The 22,437-nt window shown below is 46.1% G+C and overlaps 1 protein-coding gene across 4 annotated transcripts; it reads left to right on the top strand.

Annotated features, from left to right (window-relative positions):
• The first annotated feature begins 3,670 nt into the window (after positions 1 to 3,670).
• slc10a7 (solute carrier family 10 member 7) lies at positions 3,671 to 12,770 on the top strand. Of its 4 annotated transcripts, XM_066673355.1 has the most exons (15): positions 3,745 to 3,902; positions 4,420 to 4,619; positions 4,720 to 4,811; positions 5,033 to 5,187; positions 6,553 to 6,635; positions 7,174 to 7,310; positions 7,734 to 7,809; positions 8,594 to 8,632; positions 8,989 to 9,024; positions 9,122 to 9,205; positions 9,455 to 9,620; positions 10,557 to 10,608; positions 10,695 to 10,768; positions 11,098 to 11,246; positions 12,157 to 12,770. In XM_066673355.1, the coding sequence occupies exons 6-15, from the start codon at positions 7,192 to 7,194 to the stop codon at positions 12,190 to 12,192; spliced, it is 831 nt and encodes a 276-aa protein (XP_066529452.1). In that variant the 5' UTR covers positions 3,745 to 3,902; positions 4,420 to 4,619; positions 4,720 to 4,811; positions 5,033 to 5,187; positions 6,553 to 6,635; positions 7,174 to 7,191; the 3' UTR covers positions 12,193 to 12,770. The 4 variants fall into 4 exon arrangements, with proteins under 4 accessions (XP_066529451.1, XP_066529450.1, XP_066529452.1 ...); XM_066673357.1 differs by lacking the exons at positions 4,720 to 4,811; positions 5,033 to 5,187; XM_066673354.1 differs by lacking the exons at positions 4,420 to 4,619; positions 4,720 to 4,811; positions 5,033 to 5,187 and having other exon boundaries at positions 3,671 to 3,902; positions 12,160 to 12,770.
• Positions 12,771 to 22,437: the final 9,667 nt, after the last annotated feature.

Raw genomic sequence — 22,437 nt, 5'->3', positions numbered from 1 at the left:
TGAATGAATGAATGAATGTGGAAATTCATTTTTTTCTGTAGGTAAAAGGGAAAAGAGAAATAAATAAATGTAAAATTGTTACATTAAAAAAAAATGTGAAAATACAAACGCAGAAATGTTGGAACAGAAAAAATAAACAACTGAATGTAACTTCGGAATTAAAGAGATTAATAAATGTGGATGTACAGAAAAAATAATTGTGGCACTGCAGAAAAGCAGAAATACGTGAAATGCAGACAATACAAAAATTACAGAAAATACATAAATAAACAAATGTAACTTTTTTATTCCTCCACTACAATGTTTGGATTAGTAAAGTTGTACTCGGTGGACATTAACTCTGTACAGTCACTACACGTTGTCCTCTGTCAGTAAATGTGTAATTGTTTGGACATACACATTGGGATCAGGAATAAGAAAAAACGAGTCAGAAAGAGCTCACGTGAGAGGTGAGGGGACAGTCTCCACCCTACTTCTCCATTGCCTTTAGCTAAAAACTGCTGGTCTCAGTAGAAGTGATGCTTTGTCTCTAATTGAAATAAATGCCTAAAAATGTGCTCTGCCAACAAACAAGGGCCTGCATCACATCATCACTGAAAGCACGGTTTAAAGATAAACCCTTTATTACACACACAGATGGACACAGTGTCTTCTCGGTTGTGCACGCTTGTTTCGGTCACACTTTATTACAGGCTTACACTGTGCAGACTGAGGCTCACAGAACCATAAGTGTTCTGTTAAAGCAGAGGAGAACTATCTAAACTCGCTGTGCTGCGATCCTCACCTTTCCCCAATACTGCAGTTCTGACCGGCACAGGAATGCAGAGATGGCACAGAGTATGGCTGCCATGTTGCAAGCTCCCTCTTTCTGCTCCCTGTACCTGGATTACCTGATCATATCGTGCAGACCAATGTGGCTACCGAGAGAGACCTCTGGGGTGTGTGTCGCTGCCGTATATATATTCCCCCAGAGGTGGACACGGACCTGGCACTCGGGGACATCTACGAGACGATAAACAAGCAGGAAACCGCACGCCCGGGGGCTGCGTTCATTGTTGCTGGCATCAAACCTGAGGAAAGTTGCTCCCACATATTTTCAGCATATCACATGCAGCACGAGAAGAACACACACACTGGACCCCTGCCACACCACCCTCTGAGAAGTGTACAAAGCCCTCCCAGACACAGCTCCAACATCATCATTAAATTTGCTGAAGATACGACGATCGTTGCCTTGATGTCCAACAACGATGAGGCAGCCTATAGAGACTCACTGGTGCCAGGACAAACACCTCTCTGTAAACATCGACACAGGGGCTTGGTGGTGAGCACGTTCACCTCCCAGCGCTGGGATCTTGGGTTCAAGTCCCATCTGGGTGGGGTTTCCATGTTCTACTCCGTCCAAAAACACACGTTGGTAGGTGGATTGGTGACTTAAAAGTGTCCGTAGGTGTGAGTGTGTGTTGCCCTGCTAAGAACTGGCACCCCCTGGTGCCCAGTGATTCAGGGTAGGCTCCGGACCCACCGCGGCCCTGAACTGGATAAGGGTTACAGACAATGAATGAATGAATGAATGAATGAATGTGGTACAGGAAAATGTAGGGCAAGGTTTAAGCATTCAGCCACATTAAATACTCTGGCTTCCAAACCTGTGGACAATTACACTTCACTATTTACTCACAACTTCACTCTTTATAGCAGTCTTATACCACACCTATATTTACTTTTTTTTTACTCTATTTATTGTTATTTCTGTTTGTCTTTTCTTGTGCACTCATTACAGAACTGAGACTCTACAATTTCCTTCTGGATCAATAAACTCTTATTTTATTTTATCTTATATGTCACATTTTTCCAAAATGTGCTAATAATGCCTTTGTACGTTATTCTCACGATTCAGAAAATCAAAACAAACACGGTGTCCTCTACAGGAACTGTGTAATTGTTAAGATATTTGGCTCCACCTTCTGGTGGCGTGCGGTCACTACATGGTCCTCATATAGTGCCTGCAGTGACACTTGCTGTACTCGTCAAGTTATAGTTATAAAAACACACAAACACGGCTGTAATACAGTTGTTAAATCAAACACTATGGTCCAAACAGAAGGTTTACTGAACTTCTACTTCTTCTCAGGGTGCACCAAGGAAATAAACTGCTCTTGCTACATATGCTGCGCGTGTGGCGCGGTGTTGTGGGGTATTACGGTATTACGGTATGAGGATGTGTGTGTGTGCGTGTGTGTGTGTGTGTGTGTGTGTGTGTGTGCGTGTGCGTGTGGCGCAGTAGTGGGGTGTATTACAGCAGGGGTATGTGTGCGTACTGTGTGTAAGTGTGTATGGCGCAGTAGTGCGGGGTATTACGGTAGAGGGATGTGCGTGTACTGTGTGTATGTTTGTATGGTGCAGTAGTGTGGAGTATTACGGTAGGGAGATGTGTGTGTCTACTGTGTGTAAGTGTGTATGGCGCAGTAGTGCGGGGTATTACGGTAGGGGGATGTGTGTGTACTGTGTGTATGTATGTGTGGCGCAGTAGTGCGGGGTATTACGGTAGGGGGATGTGTGTGTACTGTGTGTATGTATGTGTGGCGCAGTAGTGCGGGGTATTACGGTAGGGGGATGTGTGTGTACTGTGTGTATGTATGTGTGGCGCAGTAGTGTGGGGTATTACGGTAGGGCGATGTGCGTGTATTGCGTGTATTGTGTGTATGTATGTGTGTGTGTGTGTGTGTGTGTGTGTGGCGCAGTAGTGTGGGGTATTACGGTAGGGCGATGTGTGTGTGTACTGTGTGTAAGTGTGTGAGGCGCAGTAACGAGGGGTATTACGGTAGAGAGATGTTTGTGTACTGCGTGTATGTGTATGTGGCGCAGTAGTGTAGGGTATTACGGTTGGGGGATGTGTGTTTACTGTGTGTAAGTGTGTGTGTGTGTGTGAGGTGCAGTAGTGTAGGTGATTACGGTAGGGGGATGTGTGTTTACTGTGAGTATGTGTGAGTGACGCAGTAGTGTGGGGTATTACGGTAGGGCGATGTGTGTGTACTGTGTGTATGTGTATGGCGCAGTAGTGCGGGGTATTACGGTAGGGGGATGTGTGTGTACTGTGTGTATGTGTGAGTGTGTGTGTGGCGCAGTAGTGTGGGGTATTACGGTAGGGGGATGTGTGTTTACTGTGTGTATGTGTGAGTGGCGCAGTAGTGGGGGGTATTACGGTAGGGCGATGTGTGTGTACTGTGTGTATGTGTGAGTGTGTGTGTGGCGCAGTAGTGTGGGGTATTACGGTAGGGCGATGTGTGTGTACTGTGTGTATGTATGTGTGGCGCAGTAGTGTGGGGTATTACGGTAGGGCGATGTGTGTGTACTGTGTGTATGTGTGAGTGTGTGTGTGGCGCAGTAGTGTGGGGTATTACGGTAGGGCGATGTGTGTGTACTGTGTGTATGTATGTGTGGCGCAGTAGTGTGGGGTATTACGGTAGGGCGATGTGTGTGTACTGTGTGTATGTGTGAGTGTGTGTGTGGCGCAGTAGTGTGGGGTATTACGGTAGGGCGATGTGTGTGTACTGTGTGTATGTGTGAGTGTGTGTGTGGCGCAGTAGTGTGGGGTATTACGGTAGGGCGATGTGTGTGTACTGTGTGTATGTATGTGTGGCGCAGTAGTGTGGGGTATTACGGTAGGGCGATGTGCGTGTACTGTGTGTATGTATGTGTGGCGCAGTAGTGCGGGGTATTACGGTAGGGGGATGTGTGTGTACTGTGTGTATGTGTATGTGTGCGGAAGTGAGCCGAGGGGACGGAGGTGAGCGGAGTGATGGGGCTCACCGCGCGGATTCGGAGAGAGTGGTTTATCATCGGCATCGGGCTCGTCATCTGCGCCGCCAACATCGCTCCATGGGTCGGGGTTAAAGGAGGTGAGCGGCGGGGAAGCACTGGGGGGAAGAGAGAGAGGAGACACTAGACCCAAAGAGAAAGATAAGAGACAAGAAAAGGGAGGGAGCGAAGGAACAGGAGACAGGAAGATAGAAAGAGGGAAAAGAACAGAAGACAGTTGAGAGAAGAACAGAAGACAGTTGACAGTGAGAGAAGAGAAGAAGAAAGAGGGGGAAAGAGACACAGGAGACAAACAGATGGCTAAATAAACCAGTATAAGTTCAGAGAGGGAAGAAACTGCAGAAAGAGAGAGTGACAGGTGGATGAGAAGAGGAAAGAGTGAAGAGAGACAGATGAAAAGAAGGAGGCAGAAGAAGAAAAAGTCAGAGAAACAGAAGATAGAGAAAAGAGAGAGAGAGAGAGTACAGATGGAGTACAGATGTGAGTGAGATAAGAACAGCAGAAAGTTAGAAAAGAGATGGAGAAAGCTGGAGAAAAGAGAGTTTATCCACTTTATCACTCCATTTTATCTTTGACCCTGTATGTGTTTAATTTCAGCTGCTGAGCTCTGACCCTCAGACCCAGAGGAGCAGCCCTCCCTCCCTCTCCCCCTCTCCCCCTTTTCCTTCCCTCTCTCAGTCTGTAAACGGGCAGAGGTGTGTAGAGCGGGAAAATAATACGATGAGGAAAGTTTATCATCCACAAAAACAACCAGAATGCAAGTGTTAAACCACCCGCTCAAACTGGAGCGATTAAAGGTGCAGTCAATGATTTGTACCACGCAAAAACATAGCAAACGTTGTTCCTGTAAGTGATTAATTATGACTCGTTATGGTTTTTACATGGTTATCTATAAAGCTCAGTTCAAACAAGACGCGGAATCAAGCTGCTCTGTCGTCTCTGAATGAACCAGTTTATGCTCCATGGAGCGGGTCCCCTCATTAGGGCAAGTGCGTTTACAACACATTTACTACAGAATCACAGTGTCTGTGTAATGTTTCTGTCAAATGAATAACAGAAAAGAGGATTAGTGATAAATTATGAACAGATCAAAGGGAACAGAAGAGTAATAAACACATGTTTTAGTCACACGTTGCTCACAAGGTTTTAGTAAACGTATATATATTATGTATTATTTATGTAAATATAACTGTATATTTATTAAACCCAGAAACGCAGGGACAGTGGACAGTGCAGTGACCCGGAGGAAGAGTGGAACGGTGAACAGTGAGAGTGAAGGACCGTCAGAGTCGGTGCTGAATTTAGGTTCTGGAACCTCTCCGTCTATGGACTCTATTTACACCACAGCCCTGTGGCCCTGAGGGGGTAAATCCACAGTGCATGGGGGCGAGGCCTGGGGCAGTGGGAGGGGCTAACAGGGTTCAGAGTGCCTTTCTCTCTGATCCCCTTAGGTCCTGACTTAGTGACACGTCGCAGTCGGCCAGAGACGGATCTGAAACGAGGCGTCACTATCAGGCTCGGGTGGTTTGGCTTGTGTGGCAACTTCAGTGTGTTTGTATAGGTGTGTGTGAGTGTATTTGGCTCTTTGTGGGGACAGAAAGACTCCAGGTGTATGAAAGCGTTTGACACCGTGGGGACTTTTTGGCTGCTTCACAGAAGAAAAATAAAAAATATTTGCATTGAACTGCAGATTTTATTTGGGAAAATCAGAAGAAGCCAAATGATCTGTAGTTTTTGAGGTTAGGGTGTGTGTGTGTGTTTGTGTGTGTGTGTGGTTTTAAGGCTGGGTTACATGTGTATGTGCTTGTGCACGTTCTTTTTAAAGCTTTTATATGAAGTAGTAGGTCATGCCAGACTTCGTAAACCTAGGGTTGCCTTACCGTTTCCAAACACTGCTTTGGGGTGTTTGGGGGTTTTACAAGAGTACAGGGTCATTTTAATCACACCAGGGTAGCTCATGGAGAGGGCATAGTGAGTTTTAACCACACTGGGTTTGGCTCATAGAGACGTAATCACCCTGATCAGAATGAATGACTGAAATAAGTTACACCATTAACTCTAGAGCCATTTACATCTCATCCGAGGGACTGCCCTGTTTATTAGGTACAGTGTCCCACGCACTGCACCCAGGCATTGGGATCCACAAACACCACCTCCAAAAATTATAAATAAACACTTACAAAATAAAAGCATAAGGACAATTTTATTTAGCAACTAGTTACAATAAAAATAAAAATAAAGATTCTACCTGAGCCTGGAGTTCAGAGATCTATTAAAGTTACTGGGGAGGTGCAGCTTTAGAGTAGGGTCTAGAGGTGGGCGATATGATGATGCTGAATCGATATTGTGATATTGAGGGGTGTGTCGATTTCGTGCTGTGTATCGTGATATGGACTGACTATGCCTTGCAGTAAGTTCACACTCTCTTTGTGTTTCCGCTTGGAGCTTGGCCTTTCTGAGCTGATTGAATGCGATGAATGCTTTGTTGTGTTGTCGTGAGGGTATTGTGAGTAAAGCCCGGTCTGCGTTATTTTAAGCCGAGGTTACTGACGCTTACGGAACGACGTGGAACCCCGGATTGTCCTTGGGTTTATTCCGGCTGCACGGCTTTCTGTCTGAAATCAGCTTCAGTGCTCATTCGCTGCTAGTTCTGCACCCAGCTGCTTGTCTCTAGAGATGGCAACAGCTAAGTATTCACACAGCCTCACGTTCTCACCTGCTTTCCTTCAGGTCCTCTTCGGCCGGAGATCACCATCACCTACGTAGCTGTGTCGACCATCTTCTTTAACAGCGGCCTCTCCCTGAGGACTGAGGTACTGGAGATCTGTCTTTGTCTCTCTGTGTCTCTGTCTCTCCCTGTGTCTGCCTGTCTCTCTGTGTTATTGTCTCTCTTTGTTATTGTCTCTCTGTGTCTCTGTCTCTCTGTGTCTCTGTCTCTCTTTGTTATTGTCTCTCTGTCTCTCTGTATCTCTGTATCTCTGTCTCTCTGTATCTCTGTCTCTCTTTGTTATTGTCTCTCTGTGTCTCTGTCTCTCTTTGTTATTGTCTCTCTGTCTCTCTGTGTCTCTGTCTCTCTGTATCTCTGTCTCTCTTTGTTATTGTCTCTCTGTGTCTCTGTCTCTCTGTCTTTTTCTCAGTTTTTTCTTTTCTCTCTCTTTATCTCTGTCTGTCCCAGTGTATTTCAAACACGGTCTGTCTCTCTCTATCCATCTGTATCTGTCTCCATGTCTGACGCTGTCTGTGTGTGTGTCTCTCTCTCATTAAGATGCAATTTTTAAGGATATTTTTAACTAAATCTAACTCTCTCTCTCTCTCTCTCTCTCTCTCTCTCTCTCTCTCTCTCTCTCTCAGGAGTTGGCGAGTGCATTGATGCATGTAAAGTTACATTTGTTTGTTCAGACGTTTACTCTGGTGTTTTTCCCTGTGGCCATCTGGATTCTTCTTAAATTTCTGGCGTTGACAAGTATTAATGAATGGCTTCTTAAAGGGTAAACACACACACACACACACACACACACAGATAGAGTTATGAGTGCTTGAAGGACCACTGTCAAGGTCCAAGACACTAATGCAGTCATGACTTTTCAGTTAATTCTCTCTCTGTCTCTCTCTACCTGTGAACGACGATGAATAGAGCCTCTGTTTCCAGGTTGTTGCTATGGATTTCATGGGTTCTCTCTCAGGGACTAAATTATACAGCTCTATGAGGTTATTCATTTACCTCCAAACTGATGCATAACCCCCACTTAGAGCTGCTCTCTTTGCTCTAGGACTGAATGGTCGACTGTTGGGATCACGCTTTCTTACACTGCGTCCGTGGTCTTTACTGTGAGAGCATGATTGTTTTTCAGGTTTGCGGCATTACATATGTGTGTATATGTGTTTGTGTGTGTGTGTGTGTTTGTTTACAGGCTGCAGACAGTGGGCTGTATGCCCCCTCCTGTCTCCTCTGCAGTCATCCTCACAAAAGCTGTCGGTGGTAATGAGGTGAGATCCTCTCAGGGAGCAGATGCTTATCAAATCCTTTCAGTCTCAGATATGGTTGTGAGGGGGTAATCCCATTATTTACCAGCGTTTCCCTGTGATTTAACTTCTGTCTGAAGACACTCTGTCAATCACAAGGAGACTGTCCTGTAAAATATGTGACATGCACTTAAGATAACAAAGTAGATAGTTACGGTAGACAGAACTACGCTTGTATTAAATATTAAATATGCTTCTACTTCATAAATCTTATTGAGAGACTGTTGTGTGTGATTTGGTTGGAAACATTACAAAAGTCCTTTGGTAATATTGCATTACCCCATTCATCACATTCAAACAGTACTTTGTCTTTATAAGTAACATCTAAAGCTCCTTTCACATGTGAACTCCCTAGAAACTATAGAGAAACTCCAGAGTATTGGGTCCGGAGATGTCCCGGAGTAGTCCTTTCACAGGCGCATTCTCGCAACTGGAAATGTGCCATGTGCTTTAGGTGTGGGGTGGTGCATATGCAGAGTGTACAGGAGACACTCCGGGACATTAGCGGCTCTGTTTACACATGCATTCGGATTTTACCTGCACATTTACTGGTGCTCTCGGAGGATAAGTTTAGTGTATAGTCCGGGGACTAATGTTGCAGATGTTTGCTTTCACACATAAACTCCTCAGAGTAAACTTTTCTTTCTCCACATTCCCACAACAGTCGATTTGATTATATCAAAGTGTTTATTTCATATTTTCATTTTAACTAAACTATGTCTGTTTTGTGTTGTTGTTTTTATTCCAGGCTGCAGCCATCTTCAACTCTGCTTTTGGGAGTTTTCTGGTGAGTGTTAGTGCTGGAGGAGAGACTTGAGAGAAGGCCACATTTCACCTCCGTTATTTAAGTTCAGACCAAATCTGAAAGGTCTAGACCACCTGCTTCTCCACGTTACGTAACAATCGTTAGACTGACACCTAGTGAATAGATCAGAGACTCTGTACCCAAATCATTTTAAACACGGGTTTAATGTACTCATGAGTGGGACCCCCTCTGTGGAGCATAAGTAGGTCCATTAAGTCTAAAAAAAATCACATTCATAACTGTTGTTAGCTAGTATTTGACATGTTGCTGCTTTAAAAGACGTCCCCTGGGCTGGCACTGGTTGTCCGTATTAATGCCAGTCTTTTTTGTTCTTGCAGGGCATTGTGGTCACTCCTCTGCTGCTGCTGGTGTTTGTGAGTAAAGCTGTTCTCTCCATCGTGATTATTTATTGGTGTCTGTTAGTTTATATGCAGCTCTGACACTGACGTGTTTTCTCTCTCTCCGCTGTAGCTTGGCTCGTCCTCCTCTGTGCCTTTCTCCTCCATCTTCTCTCAGCTCTTCATGACCGTGGTCGTCCCTCTCTTAGTCGGACAGGTCATTTGCTTTATTTATGATGTAAAAAACTGAGAGATGGACTGTGATATCTGAATTTAATCTATATTTTAGCTGATATTTAAATATAGAATCAGTGATAAGATGCTTTTAGTGGGCGGATCTAGTCCCAGTTTCTACGTTTTATGGATGTATAATTATGAATATTCCAAAAAAATGAAGATATTAAGGTTGTTCCAAGTTTATCTTCAGTGACTGTAGGATTGTGTGTGTGTGTGTGTGTGTGTTTAGGTGTGTAGGAGGTTTCTTAAGGACTGGCTGGAGAGGAGAAAGCCCCCGTTCGGGACGGTGAGCAGTGTGGTTCTGCTTATGATCATCTACACCACCTTCTGTGATACTTTCTCCAACCCAAACATCGAGCTGGACCACCTCAGCCTCCTCCTCATTGTCTTCATCAGTGAGTGGCCTGTCTTTGGTTTAAAGAATTACATCCATTCACTTGAGAAGTTTGTCCAGAGCAGAGCAGTTATTCCCCACATTGCTTGGCCATTCGTCACTTTTTTATTGAATATTTATCCATTGTTAGTTAGTGTTGTCATTTTCACGCTAAGTTGCTAACCCTTTTGTCCTTGTATCTTGGTGAGCAGATGTCTCCAATCCTACTTTTTGGGTTTGGGTTACTAGCGTAGTCAAGATTCTTGATCAGCCTTTCGCTGATTGACATGCACCATTGTCTAAATATAGCCCTGATTAAGATTTCCACGTAATCTAAACAGACAGCACGCAGCCTTGTCGAGGGCACCTAACCATTCTGAGGTGCTTCTTTCCCCTAGTCCTGTTGCAACTGTTGCGCCCTTGATTGGGGCAACCGTGGCCTGATAGTTAGAGAAGTGGTATGGGACTGGAACATTGCTGGTTTGATATAGTACATATATATATATATATATGTGCAGTGTACCCAGTGTACCATCCTCTGGAGGCTCTGTTGTGATCTGCGGGTGCTTCAGTTCAGGTCTTGCCTCAGCAGGGTTATGTGGCAGTAAAATGATGACCTGCTGAGGACCTCGATGGACTGAATGACCAGGGTATACAGGATGACAGTGTCAAGCAGACTGCAGAAGAGGTCCTCTGGCGCTGGTCTTTGGAAGGCGCTGGAGAAGACTTTATGGAGTGCTCCGTTTCTCCCGTGGTCAGAAAACAGGCTCGGCCAATAATCAACTCAACTTTGGGCATGAATATATGTTGATGTTGCTTAAGGTAGTCATTAAAATGTCAGGGCGAATGGCCACCAGACTCAAAATATTATATATTTATGTTTATTTATTTATTTATTTATTGCCATAATGCCCACTCTTATAAACCAATCTCTCTCTCTTTCTCTTTTTCTCCACAGTCTTCTCCATTCAGCTCACGTTCATGTTTCTGACGTTCGTCTTGTCAACCAGGTAAACACACTCACGCATGGACATATTCGCTCTGATTTATCTCCAAGGTCTCACTCACTAATTGACTTGGTTTTATCTGTTTGTAGGACGCTGTCTGGTTTCTCAGCTGCTGATACTGTTGCAATATTGTTTTGTTCAACGCACAAATCCCTTACACTGGGTAAGCTGGTGTTTAAACCGGAGATTCTGTATTGGATACTGGAGCAAATTTTAGTTCTGTAACAAACCTGTCCTGAAATATCCTAGTCCCTCCCACTGTGTGATGTCATCTGTTAGGGATTTAAGAGTCAGTTGAGTGTAGTAGCTAGTGAACATTTTATTCAGTTGGATATTAGCTCATACTCAGGGTTTCTGTAGATGAATCCATATCAGGAAAGACAAGGTCTGCCTTGAGGAACTGGGTGGAAGGTAAAACCCATGTAGAAGATTGGCATTGACATGTATCATTGTTGATTTCTGTGATATGTATGTGTGTGTGTGTGTGTGTAGGTATCCCCATGCTGAAGATTGTATTCGAGGGCTATGAGCATCTCTCTCTGATATCCGTGCCTTTGCTCATATATCATCCAGCTCAGATCCTGCTGGGCAGCATTCTAGTGCCCACCATCAAAACATGGATGACCAGAACTACTCAGAAGGTACCAAACATGTAGAAAAATACTTCAATGCATATATATAAACCAATGAAACACACACACACTTGTAGCTCCTCCTTCACTGTGTCCAGACTGTGTTCACACAGCAAGGAAAAAGTGCCCAGAGTCTGATTTCAGATCAAGTCCCATTTCTCTGTTCCACTGTTCACACTGTCTCTGTAATGTGACTGTATCTGACCTTCAGTGTGAACAGACCAGGCTCCTAAACTGACCCTCCCTCCTCAGGCTCGCTGACCAGACTGCATCACCGCTCTGTCACTCTGTCTCGCCGCTCTGGCCTCTCTGTCCAGAGCAGTTTGGTTTTGAAATGAAGGGGGACTGGTGTTTACTGAGCAGCGCTGTTTCAGACAATGACCTGCTTTTGTTCTGAGAACTAATTTCTACACGAGAAATACACAATAAAATAAAGATTTAATGGAGGGTTAAAGCAGGAGCTTGTTCCTAAGGTCAGTGATTGTCCTCAGGCCGAGTACAGGGAATGATCCACATTCGAGCAGTTGAGCTGTTTAACGTAGATTTACACAGGTTGTTTTTTCATAAGCGAGTGAAAAGTCTTGGATTTGGACACAGATTTTATTCAGAAAACGTCATAGTCAGTGCATTTTTGATTGAGCCACTTTTCCCTGCTGTGTGTGAACACAATGTTAGAGATTTCGGCTCTGTTTGCGTTAGCCGTAATTGCCTGACCAGTGAAATTTGTGGGCGACATCTGACTTTGATGGAGATAGAAATTCAGCAAACTCTAGACCTTCTCATGTCTCTGTAGTTTTAGTTCATCAGTGCGTCACTGAGTTTATGGGCTGTGCACTATGTAACTTCTGTGATAGGGTAGGAAATGTTGACCCTGCAGTTGATTGTAGTGATGTGGAAATGTCTGTGTGCTGTGACCCAGCAGGCGCTGAAAACCACCAGCCTGCAGCCGGTCTGAACCCCCTCCGGAGCCAGGACCCAACTCGGGCCAACTGGACTGACCCGATCTCGGCCGTGGTTCTGCTGTTCCTTCAGAGGGACGAGGTGCGTGCTCCTGGTGGAAGGAGAAGGCGGGACAATGTGCCTTATCTCAGGCCAGTGGGAACTCTCTGGCAGCTGCTCCCCTCGCCTCTCTACAGGGAATTTATTACTCGTTTAGTACTTTAAAGTTTTTAAGAACAGAAATGTGAAGGTATATCTTTATTTTTATAAACAAAGAGCTTTATGTTTTCCACAACGAGGACTAGGACCAAGCCAGATTTTCTAAAACAGAGTTTGACTTCATCTGTAACTTTTATTTGACCTAATTTTTTAATTTATTTTAACCCATTCCTTGAAGTCTACATTGTGTTTCTGTTGGATCAAAGCGATCTGGGTCACTGCCGTTTACCCACGTGGCTTTATCTCACTACGTTTCCAGTGGGATTCATGCAGTTGTTTAGGTTTTTGTTTTCTGACCATAGCTGGACGTCAGGTTTGGAAGGTGTCCTGCTTTCCAGTGTACTGCCCTTTTACTTACAGACAATAAAGCCCCAGTGAGGCTCATCTGTAGCTCACTGAATAATGTAAAGTGTGTTCTTTAATCTTTATACATTTGCCTTTACTTGTGTTTTTGTCAATACAGTGGAACCTCTACCTATGAACTTGATCCGTTCCGTGACCTGGTTCGTAAGTAGAAAAGTTCGTTTCTCGAGTCAATTTTCCCAATTTAAAATAATGGAAAAGCAATTAATGCGTTCCAGCCCCCACCCCGAAAGTCACCCTTTTTGCACTGATCTATGTTTACAACACTCTCAAATTAGTAAAAAATACATGTAGCGTTACTAAAAATAAAAGAGAAATACAGTGGAAACAGTAATAAAAAAGAAATAATAAAGTTGTAAGTGGTTACACATCGCTACCTTGAAGACGTGACGACTGGCTGGAGGAGTAACACAGGCACTGGCTGTATGACGGGAGGTGGGGGGTGGAATAACGGAGAGTAGGCGGTGAATGTGGGGAGACGAAGCGTAGATACGGCTTAACTTCGCACGAATTTCGATGTCTGCTATTTACGCTAATGCTAAATTGCTAAAGCTACAATGTGCTAATCTTAAAAGCTCACTCAAGTCTGGGGGCGCTGGGAGACTCGCCTATTGGGGTCAGTGGCCATTTCCAGCCGCCGGCTCGGGTTCGTTTCTAGAGTCGTGGTTGGTTGGTGGAGGTAAAAAATATTCAAATGCTCGGTTCGTATCTTGGAAAGTTCGTTAGTAGAGGTTCCACTGTATAATATAATAATGTAACATTACAGCATATTTACATGTGTTTACAAACATCAGGACTACACAAACTCAAGACACTGACTCTGAAGGTTTATTCAATACTCTTTATTCTCCAGAATCTATCCGCATCATTTCTGCAGAGTAAAACTAGTCTTGGGTGTTGTTACAATCATCTACACAATTTCTAGAAATCAACAGTGCATTTTTAAGTTTTGACAGCTTTTGGATCTTTAAAATGTAGATTAAACTAAAATTCAGAAACAGAAAGCAATGTTCTCTGCTGCTGTTTCAAACGCATGCGTTTACACCTTATGAACAAGTAAACAATATGAGGAAATTAAACATTATTTAAACTAGTTTCTAGACTAAGCAAAGAAAGTAGACGTTTCAGTTAGGCCTGTTATTAATATATAATATCACAGTAATGTGTTCACCTTTTCACAAAGTCCAGATCTCAACATCACTGAATGCAGCTAGTTTTCCGGATTGGACTCGGAGCGCGTCTCTTCAAAATAAACCAGAAAACAGGAAGTCTTCATGAAAAGAGTAGAAGCTAAAGTGGCCAAGATCTCTGTCTTCTCTACAGTGAAACACGTCTGTGTTTGGTCCAAACCCCACAGCAGTGTTCTCCCCCTGTGTAAACAGCCCCTGTTCAGAACGCCCTGTTCCTTTTAAATGATAATGAGCCGCTCGCTGTTCACCCCGACCCCGAGCGCACAGCAGTGAGGAGCGAGGAGCAGAAGCTCTGGTTTTTAGCCGTTTTCACTCTGTTCTCTTTCTTCTCAGTTTTTACTCAGTGCTCTTATTTCTCCGCGCTCGTTGTGTCTGTTTTGCTGAGTTTAACCTCATCTTTGCGCTCTCACATAAACACGGGTCCAGCGCTGTGATTGGACAGACTCAGATGACTCACCTCATCAGAAGCGGAGCAGAATCAGAGCGGCTCGTTTAATCCCGTGTTTTCAGACTCATGTAGCACAAAGAAAACTGCCTGGGGGATCTTGTTACACAGTGTGTGGGTTGGTGGGCTCTACATGGACTCTACATGTGATCTTAATACTTTCCTCTAGGTCAAAGGGTGGAGGCTGTAAATATAGTAACATTGATGTTATATGTTGTTATCAAGGTCTTTGTGTCCCAGATGCAGAAACATATTGAAAAGATGGTCAATGTTGTCTACGACTAAGAGTCACAAAGTAAGTGTGTGTGTGTGTGTTTGTGTGTGTGTGGATCTAGCTCCCTGGTGCAGAGATAAGGTTATACTCGGCCTGCAGCAGTAAAAAGCTGTTCTCTCGGATCCTGCGAACTTGCACTAGATCTCCACACTCCTGCACGTGAATCACGCCTCTGTTGTCATGGCAACGCTCGCCCAGCGACACAGCTGTGTGTCTGCGGCAGTGTTTCCTTTGCAGGTATCTCAGGCCCACCGCCACTGCCATCCCCAGCCCCGCAGACAGACCCACCAGCACCAAGCCCAGCTCTGAAGTACTTGGCCTGGGCACAAGATCCGGCTTCATCCCCTTAGCATCTGGAGGTCTTGGTGGTTCTCTGGGTTTCTGAGGGGATATGGGTCGAGAGGAACCCTCCTCTTTTTGGGTCCCGGAGTCAGCGTCATTCCTGGGTGGGAGAGAGTCAGAAAGGGAGCGCTGGAGAGCTGGAGATGGGTCCAGATGGGGGGATGAAGGAGGAGTAGAGGTGTGCAGAGTGATGAGAGTGGGTGTGTATGTCATATCTGTCAAGGCTGGGTTTGGGATTAAGTTTGAATCTAAGATCGGGCGCATTAAGGTTACATTAGGGAGTGAAGTTGAGGAGGGGCTTGGGTTTGAGGTACGTGCAGAGGTCTGGGTTGGGATTGAGGTTAAGGAGGGGTGTGGGTTTGAGGTACGTGCAGAGGTCTGGGTTGGGATTGAGGTTAAGGAGGGGTGTGGGTTTGAGGTATGTGGTGAGGTTTGGGTTGGGATTGAGGTTGAGGAGGGGTGTGGGTTTGAGGTACGTGGTGAGGTTTGGGTTGAGATTGAGGTTGAGGAGGGGCGTGGGTTTGAGGTACGTGCTGAGGTTTGGGTTGGGGTTGAGGAGGGGCTTGGGTTTGAGGTACGTGGTGAGGTTTGGGTTGGGATTGAGGTTGAGGAGGGGCTTGGGTTTGAGGAACATGCTGAGGTTTGGGTTGGGATTGAGGTTGAGGAGGGGTGTGGGTTTGAGGTACGTGGTGAGGTTTGGGTTGGGATTGAGGTTGAGGAGGGGCGTGGGTTTGAGGTACGTGCTGAGGTTTGGGTTGGGGTTGAGGAGGGGCTTGGGTCTGAGGTACGTGGTGAGGTTAGGGTTAGGATTGAGGTTGAGGAGGGGCTTGGGTTTGAGGAACGTGCTGAGGTTTGGGTTGGGATTGAGGTTGAGGTTGGATTTGGGATTAATGTTGGTGTTGTGTTTGAGGTTATGTTCAAGGCTGAATTGAGGACTGAGGTTTGTCTTGGGGTCGAGGTTGAGACATAATTAAGGATGAGGGCTAGGCTTGGGGTATAATCTGGATTTAAGGTGAATGTTGGGACTGTGATTGTATCTAGCTTTAAAGTTAAATGTGGGGTTGGGGTTAACACTGAGTTTGGGACAAACACTGGGTTCCGGTGTGAGCTTGAGCTTGGGACTGAGACTAGTGTTGAATCTAAGGTCGGTACTGGGACAGAGACTGAAACTAAGACTGTGGTTGAATCTAAGGTCGGTACTGGGCCTGAGACTGAGACTGGGGTTGAATCTATGGTCGGTACTGGGCCTGAGACTGAGACTGGGGTTGAATCTATGGTCGGTACTGGACCTGAGACTGAGACTGGGGTTGAATCTATGGTCGGTACTGGGCCTGAGACTGGGGTTGAATCTAAGGTCGGTACTGGGCCTGAATCTAAGGTCGGTACTGGGACTGGGACTGAGACTAAGACTGGGGTTGAATCTAAGGTCGGCACTGGGCCTGAATCTAAGGTCGGTACTGGGACTGGGACTGAGACTGAGACTGGGGTTAAATCTAAGGTCGGTACTGGGCCTGAGACTGAGACTGGGGTTGAATCTACAGTCGGCACTGGGCCTGAGACTGAGACTAAGACTGCGATTGAATCTAAGGTCGGTACTGGGCCTGAGACTGAGACTGGGGTTGAATCTATGGTCGGTACTGGGCCTGAGACTGAGACTGGGGTTGAATCTATGGTCGGTACTGGGCCTGAGACTGGGGTTGAATCTAAGGTTGGTACTGGGACAGAGACTGAGACTAAGACTGGGGTTGAATCTAAGGTCGGCACTGGGCCTGAATCTAAGGTCGGTACTGGGACTGGGACTGAGACTGAGACTGGGGTTAAATCTAAGGTCGGTACTGGGCCTGAGACTGAGACTGGGGTTGAATCTACAGTCGGCACTGGGCCTGAGACTGAGACTAAGACTGCGATTGAATCTAAGGTCGGTACTGGGCCTGAGACTGAGACTGGGGTTGAATCTACAGTCGGCACTGGGCCTGAGACTGAGACTAAGACTGGGATTGAATCTAAGGTCGGTACTGGGCCTGAGACTGAGACTGGGGTTGAATCTAAGGTCGGTACTGGGCCTGAGACTGAGACTGGGGTTGAATCTAAGGTCGGTACTGGGCCTGAGACTGAGACTGGGGTTGAATCTAAGGTCGGTACTGGGCCTGAGACTGAGACTGGGGTTGAATCTAAGGTCGGTACTGGGCCTGAGACTGAGACTGGGGTTGAATCTAAGGTCGGTACTGGGACTGGGACTGAGACTGAGACTGGGGTTGAATCTAAGGTCGGTACTGGGACAGAGACTGGGACTGGGGTTGAATCTAAGGTCGGTACTGGGACTGGGACTGAGACTGAGACTGGGGTTGAATCTAAGGTCGGTACTGGGACAGAGACTGAGACTAAAACTGGGGTTGAGACTGATCCTGGGGACAGTCTTGCAGCGGAGGAGTGTGTGTTAGAGACGTGTGGAGGTGGATGTATGTAAAGCACACCGGTGTCTGGTGTGTGTTGTGTGGGAGACCAGTCTGGTGTAGGCCCCCCTCCAGTGTGTGTTGGTGTATGGGAAGGCGGTGCAGTGACCCCCTCGCGTGTGTGTGTTGTGAGAGGAGAGGGGTGTGTGTGAGGTACTGCCACACGTTGCGTGGGTGCTGTATGAGTGTAAGGGCTCACGGCAGGTGACCTGAGTGTGTGTGTGCTCGGTGGGCTCTTGTATCTGTGTGTGTGTTTTAGGGTGGGCGGGGCTATACTGGGCTTATCTGAAAGTGTGTGTTTATCGGTGTGTGGATGCGTGGTGCTCTGCTGAGTTGTGTGTGTGTGCTGGGGGGGTGTTGTTTTGGTGTGTGTGTCTGATGAAGTGTATGTTTGTGTGTTGGACGGTTTCAGAAGATAATCTGTAAAGAAATAAGGAAACAGAGTGAGTGTGTGTATGTGTATGTGTGTATGTGTGTGTGTGTGTGTGTGTGTGTGTGTGTGTGTTAGTGTAATGAAACAAAACACTCTGGTTTTCTCCCTGAGCTGGGACCTGAACCCCTATCAGACACACCGGACACTCTCTGCACACACACAGTGTTTCTGTACATCGATGAGAAGCTGGAGCCTGAGGGAGTGTGTATTCATCACCTGAGAAGACTGGAGTGTGTAGAGCAGCTCCTTCACCCCCACGCTCAGACCCCCGGGTCCCATCCCGCACCAGCGCCGACCGGACCCCCGACCAGAACACGAAATAAGAGTGGACCACTGTGACACTGCAGACCGAGAGACAGGGTGTTAGTGTGTGTGTGTGTGTGTGTGTGTGTGTGTGTTTCTCACTAGAATCTCATGTCTCTGCCGGGCGGGTTTAGTGTGTGTGTGTGTGTGTGTTTCTCACTAGAATCTCATGTCTCTGCCGGGCTGGTTTAGTTTGTGTGTGTGTGTGTGTGTGTGTGTGTGTGTGTTTCTCACTAGAATCTCATGTCTCTGCCGGGCTGGTTTAGTTTGTGTGTGTGTGTGTGTGTGTGTGTGTGTGTGTGTTTCTCACTAGAATCTCATGTCTCTGCCGGGCTGGTTTAGTTTGTGTGTGTGTGTGTGTGTGTGTGTGTGTTTCTCACTAGAATCTCATGTCTCTGCCGGGCTGGTTTAGTGTGAGTGAGTGTGTGTGAGAGTGTGTGTGTTTCTCACTAGAATCTCATGTCTCTGCCGGGCTGGTTTAGTGTGAGTGAGAGTGTGTGTGTGTGTTTCTCACTAGAATCTCATGTCTCCTCTGGGGTGATCCGGTGCTCTCCAGGTGAAGGAGAGGTTCCTCTTCAGCAGTTTGTCGGAGTGTGTGACGGTGTCTGAGCTGGAGAAGCAGGACAGAGTGTGTGTTCCCGGGGGACTCCGTGTAAACTCTCCTCCGAGCACACGGTCCTCCAGCACAGAGCGCGCCTGCAGCAGCAGGCCCATAAACGCCCGAGAACTGCGCACACTCACTGTAAACACACACACACACACACACACACACACACACACAGATACCCACAGAGTAAAAAATTAACAGGGAACCAACCTTAAATAAAATGTGTTAAAATGCTAGTTACAAGGTGTGTGTGTGTGTGTGTACCGACCCCTGAGCGTGTGCTGTGGCAGGTAGACGGCACGGTTGGTGTGTACGGTCACTGTGGGCCGTGTGTGTGTGTGTTGCGGCTGAGCGCTGATGTGTCCAGGCTTCATGTTCACACAGGAGGCAGAGTTGGCTCCCTGTGAAAAACACACACACCAGGAGGGCCACACACTCCCCCACACACAGCCCACCAGCACCGCCTTCATCATCATCACCTTCATCCTCGTCATCTGTAAATGATCCACACATCAGTGGTTCCCCAGCGCCCCCCTGTGGAGCTCTTACATCTTAATGTACGACGTGAGTTACTGCGTCACTTCTACAACTGCCTTAGCGCTAACTGTCATCAAACCCATGGACATTCATTTACATCTTACTCTGGAAATGTATTTATTTATAAAACTTCACTCTGAATGTTGTTGTGTTTTAAAATTCACGATTTTCATTCAATTGAAATTTGTTGATGTGGTGTTTTACACTTTCATTATTTATTAATCTTTTTATTTATTGTTTTTACAAAGATACAGTAAAAGAATTACATTAAACACGGCATGACCAGGTTTTTACTTCATTGTGTACAGTAATATAATAATGTTATTTGTAAATAAATCAATATATATTCGTTTTATAAACGTTTGCGTCTCTGAAGGAACATCTACTCCTCGTTGAACAGATGTTTAATCTTCAGCTGAGAACATTAAACACGAGGAACTTACCTTAAAATCCCTGCACACCTCCATCAGCAGAGAGCTGTCTCATCTGTCCATCTCTGTTTCTCTCGTTCTATTTGTCTCTCTCTCTCTCTCTCTCTCTCTCTCTCTCTCGTCCAGGATGTGTAACAGCTGTTGAACAGGAACTGTTTTCTTCCCCATCTTCTTCCACTAATCCTTTTCCCTTTTGTTTGTGGACGGGGATTTGTTTAGACTCTCTGTCTGTAGCCCTTATCCAGTTCAGGGTCGCGGTGGGTCCGGAGCCTACCCGGAATCACTGGGAACAAGGCGCACCAGTCCTCTACAGGGCGACACACGCTCTCACATTCACTCACATGTACGGACACCTACTGAAACTGGGTTCCTCCCACGCTCCAAAAAACACACGTTGGTAGGTGGAGTGGAGACTCAAAAGCCCTGTGAAGGACTGGCGCCCCCTCCAGGATGCCCCCTCCGGACCCACCGCCGCCCTGAACTGGATAAGGGTTACAGACAATGGCTGAATGAATGTATTTGGGAATGTTCACATTACCAAGCTGAAGTGACTCTGATTGTTTTGCCTTAACGATGTTTTTCAGGGCCGTTTGAACATCCGATTCAAATCAGGTTTGAATCACTTTGGCTACGTTCACACAGCAGGTAAAAGTGGCCCAAATTATACCTTTTATATCATTCACAGCGTAAGCTCAGGATGAGGAGGCGAAGGTAGTGCACAGTGTGTGTTTCTGCATTCACAGCTGAATGGAAATGAAACTGTGTTAGAAACATCGTGTAGTGCCTGGGTGTAAAAGCTGTTTCAGGGACAGATACGGTCACGTTACACACAGACACACCATCGAGGGTTAAACCCTGAGAGAACCCTGAATATCAGGTCGGAAAGGTGTTTCCCAACATTGACCAGAGCTCCGGATTCCTTACAGTGAGCTGAGGTCTGGAAAAACAGGTTTGAGTTCCATGCGTCAGGTTTATAACATGTGCAGCCAGTCGTTTATTCCTCTGTGCATCAAGATCACAGCTTTAAATTCACTGTGATGCTCCACTGAGCTGTGAAAGAGAGAATAGGGTCTCTGTTGTTGCTACGCTGGGCTCAGCACTGCAGAAACTGCACTATGTATGTTAAATTTCGGAGGAGGGTAGGAAACCCCCCCTCACCCGAAACTCCAAAGCCCTATGTACAACACGGTGTCCCAACAAGTGCCCTGTTCCCTACGTAGTGCACTTCACAATTATAAATCTAATACCACTACTACACCCAGGGACACAAATGACTTTATTATCTGAAATACAGTGCACTTTCTGAGGGCAGTAACCACAATGAATGACCTGCATTGCGCACTACACGGGGTGGAAGGAGATATCTGAGGTTCAGAGCCTTGATGTTTCTGTAGTTTGGGTGAGGGTCGTCCAAACAGAAGAGTCTGAGTTTCTCGTGGTGGGGACGGCGGAGCTCCTCAGATTTCTGCCTCTCTAGAAAACTCTCACACAGGTTCTTCAGCATGAGGTTAGTGGGAGGAGACTCCCAGAACTGTTGCAGACTGCTTGCACACACACACTGCGGCTACGGGACAGTAGGACAGGGTCCCTGAAGATCTCACAGCACACAGGGCAAGAGAGGTCTTCCTCTAGAAAAGGGTTCCCTCCAACTACGTCTGCACTGCTTTAATCCACACTCCACTTTCCCTTTCAGCAGCCAGCAGAGTGGGCCTTGATCCTTCAGGATCACACATGGAGAACCAACACAGAGAGACCCTGCTGAAGAGCTCCTGGCCGAGACTCGCACACCCCTCCAACCAGGAGAGGAAGTGTAGAAGAGGAGGAGGAGGGGCTGTGAACAAGTAGGAGTCTCTCAAATAACACATTGCTCAGCCAATCGTACCTGTTATATCACTGTTTATACTTGGTGGACTATTCCATATTACGCTAGTTTATAAACTCCAGCAGCACTGCTGTGTCTGATCCAGCACAACACACACTAACACACCACCACCACGTGTCACTGCAGCGCTGAGAATGATCCACCGCCACATCACACCTGCTCTGAAAGAACAGGGTGAAAATGGGGTACAAAGTATACAGAGCAACAGATGGACTACAGTCTGTAATGTAGAGTATTTTAGTCACTGACCACAGCCGGTAAAGACTGGGTATGTGGTTCACCACAGTGCCCAACAGGGGGCGCCAAAGTCCTCTACAGCTCAGCGCTTTCGTTTTCCTCGGCAGCCTCTGTTCAAGCGCTCAGTACAGTTTCTCAGTGCCATCAATCCGCCACCCATATTAGGACAGGCTCCTCCCCTCTGCGCTGGGATTGGTTAAGTCTGTACCTCCTGCACCGGGATTGGTTAGTAGATCATACTCGTACCTTTACTTTCCAAACATAGATATCGCTCATAAGACCTGCTTATTTTATAAGTGACCTCACAATTAATCAGTGCACTTCACCTTTAACCCTGAAGTGATATGATTGGTTAATATAAGTTATCCCCGCCCTCAGGCTCTCGCTGACATCATCGCAGGGGGTTTTAACAGGGAAAAATGTCACTCCATTTAATTCAAAAATAAATATTTAATTAAAAGAAAAATCAAACAGGAATTTTATTATTTAAATATATGATGATGATGATAATAAATACAATCCCCTAAAATGGTCGTGGCCAATCA

Source organism: Hoplias malabaricus, chromosome 5 (assembly GCF_029633855.1).
Source record: "Hoplias malabaricus isolate fHopMal1 chromosome 5, fHopMal1.hap1, whole genome shotgun sequence".
NCBI lineage: Eukaryota > Metazoa > Chordata > Actinopteri > Characiformes > Erythrinidae > Hoplias > Hoplias malabaricus.
The sequence above is the reverse complement of the archived record's forward strand: the minus strand, read 5'-3'. Positions and strand labels throughout refer to the sequence as shown.